General features: G+C 44.9%; 1 protein-coding gene across 1 annotated transcript in view; it reads left to right on the top strand.

Moving 5' to 3' along the window:
* The window catches only part of LOC119163891 (lachesin), a 97,864-nt gene that overhangs the window by 64,994 nt on the left and 20,287 nt on the right, over window positions 1–12,583 (top strand). The window contains exons 2-3 of the mRNA XM_037415966.2: window positions 3,338–3,465; window positions 12,082–12,289. Coding sequence (XP_037271863.2) covers window positions 3,338–3,465; window positions 12,082–12,289 — 336 coding nt within the window. The remainder of the gene's footprint in view (window positions 1–3,337; window positions 3,466–12,081; window positions 12,290–12,583) is intronic.

Genomic DNA, 12,583 nt, shown 5'->3' with positions numbered 1-12,583 from the left:
AAAGAGTGTTTTCACACTCGTCGCTTGGCTTATAGATGGCGCTGACTGTCACTCCTACTTCTAAATTCACATATAAACCCAAAAAAGTGGAGGGAGGGAAGGCCGCTGTGGTAGCTCAGTGGTTAAAGCATCGAACGCGTTATTCGAAGGTCGTAGGTTCGATTCCTGCTCACGGCTGGTTATTTTTTCATCCGTTTTTCTTTCTTCTTATCTACATTTCATTGGTTCTGATAACTTCCCCTGTACATTCCTTGGCATTACTGTCCGTTAGATCTCATTAATATTGTGTTAAAACAAGGAAAAACGAGCCCTTAGGAATACACTTATTTTCCATATATATATATATATATATATATATATATATATATATATATATATATATATATATATAGAACTTGAAGGGAAGGCACGACAGGTCCGGGTATTTTCTATATTGAATTAACTTGCAGATAGCACATAAGAAAAGAATCGTATTTACTAACGTTTCGGCCGTGGCACGGCCTTCGTCAGAGTAAGTAGGTATGATACAATGCAGCCGCTTTTATAGGCTCACGTGATGAACTCTCGGTATAACAGCTAGGACAATCAAAGTAAAAAATGGTAATCTGTCAGAACCTTGTGTTGACATGACTGACATGTGACGGGTGCATGAATATTGCATGAATTATATATATATATATATATATATATATATATGTGTGTGTGTGTGTGTGTGTGTGTGTGTGTGTGTGTGTGTGTGTGTGTGTGTGTGTGTGTGTGTGTGGGTGGGTGAAATCTCACAGACAATAACGCCAAAGAAAGTATAGGGGAGGTTATTAGACCAAATTGTAAGGTAAATGGGAAGAAAGAAAATTGGATGAAAATATAACTTGCCGTGGGCAGGAACCGAACCTGCGACCTTCGAATAACGCGTTCAATGCTCTACCACTGAGCTACCACGGCGGCTATCGTCTCAGCCACTTAATTGGGTATATATGTGAATATAAACGTGGAAGTGTCAGCCAGCGCCATCTGTAGCCATGGCGGCAAGTGTGGCACACTCTTTCTTGAGCCTGTGTGGCGTCACGTAACACGTGAAATTTTACATTTCTTGGCATTATTGTCTGTTAGGTCTTATTATTATTGTGTCAAAAAACGAGCCCTCCTTAGGTATACACTTCTTTCCCTTATATATATATATATATATATATATATATATATATATATATATATATATATATATATATATATATATATATATATATGTATGTATGTATATAGCTGCTGTTAGTGAGATGGATAGCTTGCGTGGAGCGGTGTTGAAAGAGGGGGTCGCCGGTATGAATCCCCAGTGGTCTCGGTGGTGCCTTGGTATTTTAGATGAGAAGTAACTCTTTTACAAACGTGTGTAGCACCGTACGTACGTTCCTGCGCACGAACGCGCCGCAACACATTCCCCTCGCCGCCGGTGTTGGAGCAGTGCTAAGTAGGTCACGCCGCAGCTGCGCATTTACGTCAATTAATGATTGCATGATATGTGGGGTTTAACTTCCCAAAACCACCATATGATTATGGGAAGCGTCGTAATAGAGGGCTCCGGAAATTTCGACCACCTGGGGTTCTTTAATGTGCACCCAAATCTGAGCCACGACCTCGTCTATAAACTTACGACCTGCTCATTGGCGCAACCCCTATGGATGCGTTTGGATCTGAAAATGCGCGCGTAAAGGTTGTTGATGCCGTCAGGTGCCGCCACTACTTACCCCCATAGCAGACGAAGCACGAACGTCGTGGTGCACTCGTTTGTGCGCGTTCCTTTCATTGTTTTCCCAGTTTCTAACGCGTGAGTCAAGGAATTCATAGATTAAGCGTCTCGAAGCAACATTCTAGCTGTCAGAAGCACCACGGTGGTTGGCTCCGAGGTCTCCACTACCGGATCTCCATCTCTGCGCGAGCACCTTAGTAAAAAAAACAAAAAAAAACCGAGCGAATGCGCGCACGCACGTTCAGAAAAGCGGTTTGACGGCTACAGCGATGGGGGTAAGTTGTGGCGTCATGGCGTGCTGTTCCTAGTGCTGTGCCACTTTAGCTAAATAAAAAAAATTAAACAAGCAAAAGAAAATATGGCTACACGGGAAGCGGCGACATGAGCAGGTCGTAAGTTTATAGAGCAGGTCGTGATCTGAACACACGGGCCTACAACATTTCCTCCTCCATCGGAAATGCAGCCGCCGCAGCCAGGATTAGATCCCGTGACCTGTGGGTGAGCAGCCGAGTAGCTTAGTCACTAGACCACCATGGCGGGGCGCCTTTACGTTCCCATCGCACGCTTCCTTTGCAGGTACACGCTGACGTCATTCTCTCCCTCAATTGCAGCACGCTTACCGCAGCACCCCCAGCTGCCTGCTCCTCCATCCGCTCACAACACACTTCTGTCTCGCTTCACCCTCTCGCTCGCCCGCAACGCTCCACCGCACGTCGAGTGGAAACTCTCTTGCGGCTCGTTTATCTGCGGTGAAATTTACACGAAACCCAACCCGCCTCTCGTATCTTCGTGCCCCGCCATGGTGGTCTAGTGGCTGGGATACTCGACTGCTGACCCGCAGATCGCAGGATCGAAGCCAGCCTGCGGCGGCTGCATTTTCAATGGAGGCAAAAATACTGTAGGCCCGTGTGCTCAGATTTGGGTGCATGTGAAAGAACCCCAGGAGATCGAAATTTCCGGAGCCCTCCACTACGGCGTCTCTCATAATCATATGATGGTTTTAGGACGTTAAACCCCAAATATCATCACTTTAGTGTCGTATCTAGTTATTACGTGGTCTTTCAAGATTTTTAGCCGCGTGAGGTGTTGTTACGCGGTGTTACGGGATTTTTAACAATGTAACAGTAACGTCTATCTCATATTTTCTAATCAGCGTGGAAGAGCGCACCTGGACGGGACAGAAAGCTACAAGAACCACACATACACAGCGCTAGTTTTTGTATTTTACGCCAGACAAATCTGTTCACGGGAGCAAAACAGAAGTCGAAGAGGACGAAGCGAACGCGCATCAGTTCTTGATGATGACCATTACTGTTCGCACTACCCGGCGCAACGAAAAACATATATAGCTTCACTGTTAAAACACGTGCACACACTAGTGCCAGAGTGTTTATGTACCTTTGTTTTTCTTGTATGACAACAACATTTTTAGTATGACAACGCCAGACGTAGTAGCCTTGTTTACCGCCTGCCTTGCTACCCCTGATGTCGGTTGTTGACTGTGGTATATAAAGGGACCAAATTAGTGAAGCGATCATTGCCGATGCAACTTCGTGTAGTAAGCAGTTCTGCTGAACTATGACTGACATGCAGGTACTGCGGAGGACATTATCGATGAAGAGCTGCCGCCGTTCTTCGCGGAGGTGATACCAAACGTCACCGTACCTCGCGGGAGAGACGCCAGGATTCCCTGCGTCATCGACAACCTTGGATCGTACAGGGTACCACGCAGTTACACTCTTGGCAGTGAGTGAGTGAGTGAGTGAGTGAGTGAGTGAGTGAGTGAGTGAGTGAGTGAGTGAGTGATGCGTCTGAACACGAAAGTGTTTTATGCCAGGATCCACAAAGACTCCAGTGACTTGTTTCCGTCACGGATATAACATTGTAGAACTTACGCCACCAAATAAGAAAGAAAAACCAATTCTTCGCCGGGCGTGGAACATTTCACTCCTTGTAAAACGACAATAGGTGCCCGAATTCCTTCTGACTGAGTTATTGAAGCACTTGCTAGGCTCTTAACGAATGCGCCTTATATTTTTCACACATGCACTCTCGCTCCATACTCTCTGTTGACGAAGCGTGTGGGGCCGTGGTCAGTGAGTGCTGAAGAGAAGTAATGAGGCGTGACGCAGTTAAAAAATGGTGTCCAATATTGCATGCTGACGCGCAGTCTTGGAGGTCACGATGAAAGCTTCTCGATAGCAGTTAAAACCATGACCGATTGAGCATCGGAGAGTCACCGACATGTTAGCGCGTCACAGCTAGTTGATGAAGTCGTGCAGCCTCCACATGCACCAACGATGTTTCACCGCCGACCATTCCGACTGTAATAGCGCCAAATTATTGAATGAAACTGCTAAAGTGAGAACTGTAGCAAGGCAATGATATCGATGGGCGAATGTCATGCCTTGGTGGAGTGAAACTGAGGCCAGCAGAACGTGGAACGCCGGCACGGGTTCGTTGCTCCAGCCACGAGCCTCTGCGTCCTTCGCTTCTGAAGCGTACGTTTCAGGAGCGCACACTGTGCTGTTTCTCTCCATAACTGACGATATTTGAAGCCACCTATATCGAGTAGCAGTGTTTAGTGTGTGCTTCTTGATGTCATCTTTCTGCGCAATTGACGATGAGCATTGTTCGGGTATATGTTAAAAACTTCAGTTACCACGACGGTTAAATGATGATCGTGGGTGGTAGTCGTCGCGCTGGATGCGTGCCACGAGGCGTAAACGTGGCTGTGTCCACGCCAAACGGTGCTATAGCTGCGAAACGCTGAAAGAATTTGTACAAGCTCTCATATATCACTACACCACAAGCACTACGTAAGACACGTTCCACTTTCCTGTTACACCAATTCCTATGAAAGGGGGATAAGCGATGATTATTTTTTTTAATGTTCAGAAGCCGCCACCTGTTCAACGCTATTTGCCGGAAAGCAGGTTTTGAATCATTTGCTGAATGCCTCGAATTCTTAAATGAGAAATGAGGTACGCCAATACAAGGTTCTGTAAGGGCAGAAGCCGTAAGAGTTGTATTTGTACTGGTGGCTGGTGCACTGCACGTTACAAGTGTAGGTCATGCTTACATTTAAAAGTGTGCGATTTGTGCATATAGTTGCACCACTGGCAGCACTATAACTATTTATTATTATCTCTAATAATAGTTTTTTAATAATACGCTTGCCTATCTACGTAGTGAACCCTTAATCGGCAGTATATTTCGGTAGCTGTCTCTTGATGCTTCGCAACCTTCACAAATTTGCCTGTAAAGCGTGCATTTCTGCAAATACAATCTTGCTGCAGTGAAGCCACAACAAGCGTTAGAGTCTTTGTCGGTAAATTGGTTTACGGTCTGTGCGAGAAGATGCACAAGTCGACAAAAATTGTGGAGCTCACTCAGACTCGCTCATGAAATATATTTGTGCTTTTCACTCACTCGGACTCAGACACACCAAAATTTCCTGGGCCAGACTCACAAAAATTTACTTCAACCGGACTTACACGGATTCAAGCTCGCAAAATCATTACACACCCGGACTCAGATTCACACTCACGGATTGATGTGAGTATAAGTAAGTTCGAATGAGTGAACTCGTGCGTCCGTTAGTCTAGAAATATCTTGTTTAACCAGGGTGTCCATGTCTTTTGGCAACAATATCTCACGTAACCGTTGCTCTTCTTGGTGCCTTTTTCATATGCCTTGGAGTACGAGTTTATGCGTGGTTTCAGTTGAGTAACGACTTTTTTCTTGAAAGATATGAAAGCATAAGAAATATTCATGAAGAACCTCCCTGGAAGATTTGGCAGGACAGAGGTCAAGGCACTCCCCTTCTTCATTCACGCCCCTGATCAAAAAATTTTGAATTAGTGTATGACAGGCACTTCTCTGCAATACGTCTGAACAGTCTTGAATATAAACGTGAAATCCCAGAAGGCGACACCACCCCGCTGCCCAAGAGCTCTCCGAGAGGAAAGTTTCAGATATAAAAGGAATGTTCCCAAAGCCTCCAGGCTGTGTGAACGTGGCAGAGTGGACAGCATGCCCGGAATCTTTGGTTGTGGACCAAACGGCCGTTGGTTCGATGTCCATTCACGGAACATTTTTATTTGCCATTTGATTGTGTACACTTTTTGACGTCATTTCCGTGACAGAGAAACGTCGCTGAAATTTTGAAGGATCCCGGAATAACACACTTTCGTGTTAAATAAACAGTTTTGTTGCGCAATCAAGGTTATATTGGGGCTATATTAGAAATTTTTTTGCTGTCATGTCTATATACAAGCTAAGTCAAAATAACGTACGGAATGTTTAGGCTGCACTCACTCAATTACATTTGCTTTACTCATTTGGACTGTCGAGTGGTCGGTAACAGTGGCCAGAAATGACCACCTCGCTTTGTTGCACACAAATCATGCAGATGGTGTAAAGGCAGCTGAACAAATGCAAAGGAAAATAATGAATAGAACTCCAGGCAGAGTGCTGAAACATTCGTAGCCTGACAGTATGTGGCTGTCTTCTCTTGAGATTTATCTGTATTAGTGCCATCGCTTTTATAATAATAATAATAATAATAATAATAATAATAATAATAATAATAATAATAATAATAATAATAATAATAATAATAATAATAATAGTAGTACTTTCATTATTATTGATTGCACATTGTCTGATATGCGGCCCAAGTTCGACCATATATTAAAAAAAGAAAGGTCACGTGTTACGCCATGAGAGCTTGCAAAAGAAAGAGCATTCCACACCCTCCGTTATTCCTATGAACGGCGCTGACTAACCCTCCCTGGTTTGCATGCACATGAAACAGCCGATGGGCAAGGGGTCAATCGCCACCTCCGCTCAGCTGGTCACGCGTTATCTGAAGGGTGCAGGTTCCACCCCACCCGGTGTCAAGTTCTCTTTTCAGCACCTCTACTTTGCTCGCAGCTGTATCCCAATTACTACAATGCACATAAAACGGTGCAATCAGCGTCCACTATTCCTTCATCAACTTCGTCATGGGGTGGTGTTTTTAACATTTTCTTTTTGTGAGATTACCTTACCATCGCACACCACACAGTTTGTTGTTGCCCAAGGCACTTTGTTACACGACACAGCAACTGTAACAACGATTACATTGTAGCCAATACGCTTATGTTTAAAAAAAAAATAGAACAGTACCGCTCACTGCCAACCTAATGTGTAAACAGAGCTGAACTCATGTCTGGTGCGCAACCTCACCATTCCTCGGCACGCCGTCTAAACGGCGCACTCACGTCTGAACCTCCAAAACGATACGTTAAAGAATCGCGCACGAAACGAACACACCGCTAAACAATAGGAGCCCGCCGTGGATTCATACATCACAGCTGGAGAGATAAGCGTTACACGACAAGAGCGCAGAGGTAAAACCTGAACGCCCGCCCGGCACGTCGCTGACGGCTGCCGAAGATTTACTGCAGCAGCCCAGCGGAAAGCGACGACAAGGGGATGGTGTTGAGCGAAAAAAAAATTATCAGAAAGAACATAGTTGTTACGGCCTGCCTACAGCACCTATGATATAGTGAATCGATGACAGTCTGGTGATAGCATTCTAACCCAGCTTTATCGTCCAAGCACAAGCCGAGTGCTGCCCCCTGTGCACTGCACGGCGTCAGACCACGCGCTCGTGATTTGACGATGCTTCGTCATTCGTCAACTCTAGTTGAAAGATAACCGTTTGAATACGTGTGCCCATGAGGCCTTGTAAGGATGCACTGTGACAACGGGTCTGCAGTTTCTCTTTCTTTTTGTTGCGTGTAATTTCTAAGCATGTTCATAATGAGAAATAACAGACAATATAGGCAACAAAGGTATAAATCGTGCAGTATGATATAAATGCGAATAACTTAAAGTGAATGAAAACTCAACTGCCTGTCCACAGGAACCGAGCCTGCAACCTTCGGATTCCTCGTCTGATGCTCGACCAGTAGAGCTACATGGCGCCAGCAGGCAGAAAAATGCGACAGATCCCACGAACATTGGGAATTGACATTATGCGAAGCACGTTGAGGGAAGGTGACCATGTTATTTTTTTTTTTGTTGAGCGACACGTTATAAAATGACGCTAGCGATATGTACAAGTCTTGCATGCAGAGACATGTTGAACATTCGTCGATTTTCATATAACACGTTGCTTGCACTTGCGCAACGATGCCAACAGGAACTTGAGTATGAGTGACACCAGAAGCGATAAGCTGATATGAAGCGCTGGTTCTCGCGAGGATGGTGGCCCCGGACACTGCTGCGTAAATTAAGTTCAGCGCATGACACTTCTTTTGTTGACTTTAACACGACATAACAGCTGTATGATAGGAGTGCATGTGTAATGTTTATAAAATTGTATAGCCAGCCCTGCAACCGCAATGGACGTTTCACGATAAGTATATATCCGAGGCCTGGCTTGGCTTTGTGGTAGTATATTTGATTGCCACACAGAATAGGAAGGTTCGATTCCAACGGGGCCACTGAAATTTATTGTTTGCATTCGTCGGGTCAAGACTGCCGATGTAAGTTCTCCATTTTTGCCCTCATTTCTACACGCAAATGCCGGATGCTTCCAGGACGAGCAAGATACGCGACAACTCGGCGCCAGGGCCAATATATAGGGCAGTCGAAGCCGAAGTGTTCCTAGACTAAGGAGTCCTCCCACCTTAGGGCAATACCGGGCATAGCTCGGAACACTGTCTCGAGAACGAACATGTATATATGTTTCTCTTTTACGCATTAGTCAAAAAAAATAACTGAAACATATATTAGCAGTACACGTTACAATAAAATATTCGCGGAGTTATGCGACTTTCTAAAAGTGCGAAGCATTGCTTAGCGAACTTCAACGACTTTGAGCGTATCTATCTATCTATCTATCTATCTATCTATCTATCTATCTATCTATCTATCTATCTATCTATCTATCTATCTATCTATCTATCTATCTATCTATCTATCTATCTATCTATCTATCTATCTAGCCGCTTACGTTTGGGTGCTCTCGTGGTCACAAACTTGGCGTGAAGCTAAATTAGCATGGGAGGGTAACATGGTTTGACGAATATGACGCACTGGTGAAAACATGAATAATGTCACAATGTCGTCGCGTACGTCATCATACACTTCCCGCCAGACAGTGGCACATACCAACGGGTGGGTATGTGCCGCTAGTATGCGGGTATGTGCCACAGGTGTTTGACACTTATCATCTACCCAGGAACGACGAGAACACACAAGGGCAATTTTAGCGCACGAGCGTTAAGCAATACCCGACATCGGTAGCGTTGACCCAACGAAGGCATACAATAAATGGCAGTGTTAAGAAAAAAAACTGACATAAGCAGTGTTTACCCCCCCGACGAACGCAAATAATACATTTCAGGGTCCCAGCAGGAACCGAACTGAAGCATTCCGCGTGGCAGTCAAGCATTCTACCACAGAGCTATGCCAGGTCTCCAAACTACTTTTAATAAAATCGCTATAAACTTCGTAAAACGTCAACAGTGGTTGCAGTGCTGCCTACTCAAATTTTATAACTTTTGCATATGCACTCCTTTGGTACAGCCATCACGTCGGGTTAACGTCAATTGTGGTTAGTTGCCACGTGCTGAAGTTGATTTATGTAGTAGTGTCCAGGGCCAGCTTCTTCGAGAGCATTAGCGCTTCATATCAGCTTCTGGTGTTGCTAATACGCATGTTCCAGTTGCTATCGTTGCGCAAGTGCAAACAGCTGGTTATATAAACGTCTGCAATTCGTCAACATGTGTCCGTGCGTGCAACAATTGTATATATATTTAGCGTCATTTCATGGCGGGTCGCTCAATAAAAAAACCTGCAACACTGTTCCTTCTTTCTCTCCACGGGATTCGCATAACGTCGATTCCTAAATATGTCGGATCCGCCGAATTTTTCAATTCTAGAAAGAGGCAAGGCAAAATAGAACGTTCTTCCCTGCTATAAGTGTGAAGGCTCGATGACACAACTAGAAGAACGTGGAGTCGATTAAGCGAGAGCAGTGCCTCCGATATCTTCAACTGGAAACGTGAGTGTCGTTGCCAAAACTGCAAGCTGCTGTCCCAGTCATGTGGTGCCCAATCCCGGGTCCAATTGCTCTTCGATCGTTACCGCAGCACTATCCGTGCCATGCTGATTGCGACCACACAGGAAAAAAAATCACTGGTGGTTCTCTAAGCGTACCGATGACTGATCATGCGAGGCCCCGACATGACGCGATAGATCCTTGCAGTTCGATCTAATAACGCTGGGCGAAGCAGAAACGAGGTTCTGTTTCCTAATGGACAAATGCACGATCTGAACCTCAGCAAAAGGGTCCATGGGTGTTTTTGTTGACCTTAGCGAGAATAGTTGTTGACAAACCTTTGGCCGAGCTGTTTCTGACTGACACACTCATCTCTTGCCCTTTTATGTAAGCAAAGTGCTGAGTCTTCAGTTGCTGAGTTGCGTGATATGAGCGTCTGAACATGAAATGCTGCACTCCCAGCTGGTTGACGTCAATGTATGGGAGACATTCAATATTGATGTGCTTAGCAAGTCGGCAAGCTGTTTTCTGTATAATGGGGCAAAGTATTAGACTGCGTCACTATGCTTCCGTAGAAAATTAAAATGGCGAGGAGTTACAGAAATGCCTGTTAGGGTGCTGCTACAGTAACGCTAGATGGGGTGAAAATCGGTGGAGGCGTAGCTTAGTTACTTTTTCTACGAAGGTTTTAAAGGGGTCCCGCAACACTTTGATACTTTTCCAATGAGCCACAAAGTCATTTCATTACTTAAGTTTTACAATTAGTTAAATGAGCCTTACAAATCGACCATCACAAAAACTGAGAACTTGTAAAGTACGAGCAGAGTTACAGACATTTGTCACACAATGTAACTGCTTTCTCTTCTCTCGTCTCAATGAGTGCGCTAGAAGCTAAGCAGGAAGGAATGGCACGTGATACTAAAATTACCTCACGCGCGCCTAATGACCTTGAGCACTTCGAACATATGGCCTACTGTCAGTGTGATAGCGAGCGAGCGCGCGGTAAAATGGCGGCATCCCGTAGCGACCTCGGTAACTATGCAGCTCATAATGCTCAGTTCAGAAGGGTTGAACTGCAATAAGTGTGGCTGCGCCCATTGCAATAAGTGTGGCTGCGTACCTAAATTTTCGCGCACATTTGTCTTATACAGCTATCATGACACGAAAACTAGAGAGATTGAGGAAACCTTTTTTTATTAAAAAGAATATTGATAGTTGTGTTAGTTCACTGTCTATATCACTGTTAGATTGTAAAATCTCGTTTCTGGACGACACCTGATCATGGAGGAACCTTTGCCCCCAGTTTTTTCCCTTTCTCTTCTTTCTGGTATATAATTTCTTCTCCAAATAAACTGAGTTTCAGTCTGCGCTTGTTTGTCTCTTTTCTTGTGTTTCGTTGGTTTGCGCTTCCAATTATGTCATTACGAATGCTCAGTTCAGCCAATGACTGTGACTTTGGGTATATGGCGTGGTCATTGGGGTATATTACGTCATTGGTAGAAATAAGAGGCAACCAGTTCTATCTGGCTTAAAAAAAAACTGTAAATTTCAGGCTGCAAGCGGCGCTCCAATGTTTGGCTTGCGTGTTCTCGACAGATTCGACAACCGATCGGCAGCGTTTCCTGAACATGTCGAAACAGTGTTGCCTTCCCCATCAAAGTGCATTGCGATGCATGTTTACGTGTCAACCTTTTTTACGTCATCATCCACTGGCCTCGCCTATTATTGCTCAGCTCCCAGTTGTCGCGGAAAATTCAAATATAACAACAACGGGTAGTTTTTTTTTAACAAGCGTCGAATGATTTTTAACGTTGTAATCTAGTAATTCCAAATATATTAGTCGAGCCACACCAGTTGAAATCAAGCGTTATTTTATGTACCGACAACTATTGGTCATAGGACCACATAAACCTTTGCTGCAACGGAGTATTTCTTCGTGTAACCATGATACGATTACGAGAGACGCCATATAAAGGGAGGGCTCCGAAAATGGTGACCGTTTGCACAGAAATCGCACAGTACACGCGCCTCTATTATTTCGACCCCTTAGGAATGCGACTGCCGCAGCAGAGATTGTACGCACGATCGTCAGGTAAGCCGCCGACTGCCATAACTACTGATCCATCATGGCGGATGTTTCTTCAATATGGGTTCATATCATAATAATCCTCCTATTTTTATATACAGAGCACATTCTTGTATTCGAGCTTATTGCAAGGCATCTGCAGTTTCGTATGATAGCAGCCGTTCCACGTTGCTTAACTGGTCTTGCATGCAGCCGGCGTGGATCAAGGTGGAGGACAAGGGCATCCTGAGCATTCACCACCTGGTGATCAGCCGAAACTACCGCATCTCGCTCAGCACCAGCGACAACAGGCATTTCGTGTTGCACATCCGGAACGTGCAGGAATCAGATCGCGGTGGCTACATGTGCCAGATCAACACGTCGCCCATGATGAGCCAAGTCGGATACCTGGACGTACTCGGTGAGTGACTGTTGACGTACTCCCAGACGTACTCGGTGAGTGACAAGCGTGAATTTCAAGCGAAGCTGCACATAACACCACACATGCTGATGGGGTGGAGCTCCTGTTAATGGTTTAGGGGTTCTTTAACCTGGCGTTTTGTGTTTATGTTCCAAATTATTTCGACAACGAGAGGTATACTGTTTCGCTATAGAATAACCGTCATCAAGAACCGACGTGCGCTAAACCACCTCCTGAGCACTTGGTGATATGGCCAACAAGAGAACCTAAAAAGTGCGCATTTTATGGACGCTC

This window comes from Rhipicephalus microplus, chromosome 3 (assembly GCF_043290135.1).
Source record: "Rhipicephalus microplus isolate Deutch F79 chromosome 3, USDA_Rmic, whole genome shotgun sequence".
Classification (NCBI taxonomy): domain Eukaryota; kingdom Metazoa; phylum Arthropoda; class Arachnida; order Ixodida; family Ixodidae; genus Rhipicephalus; species Rhipicephalus microplus.
The sequence above is the reverse complement of the archived record's forward strand: the minus strand, read 5'-3'. Positions and strand labels throughout refer to the sequence as shown.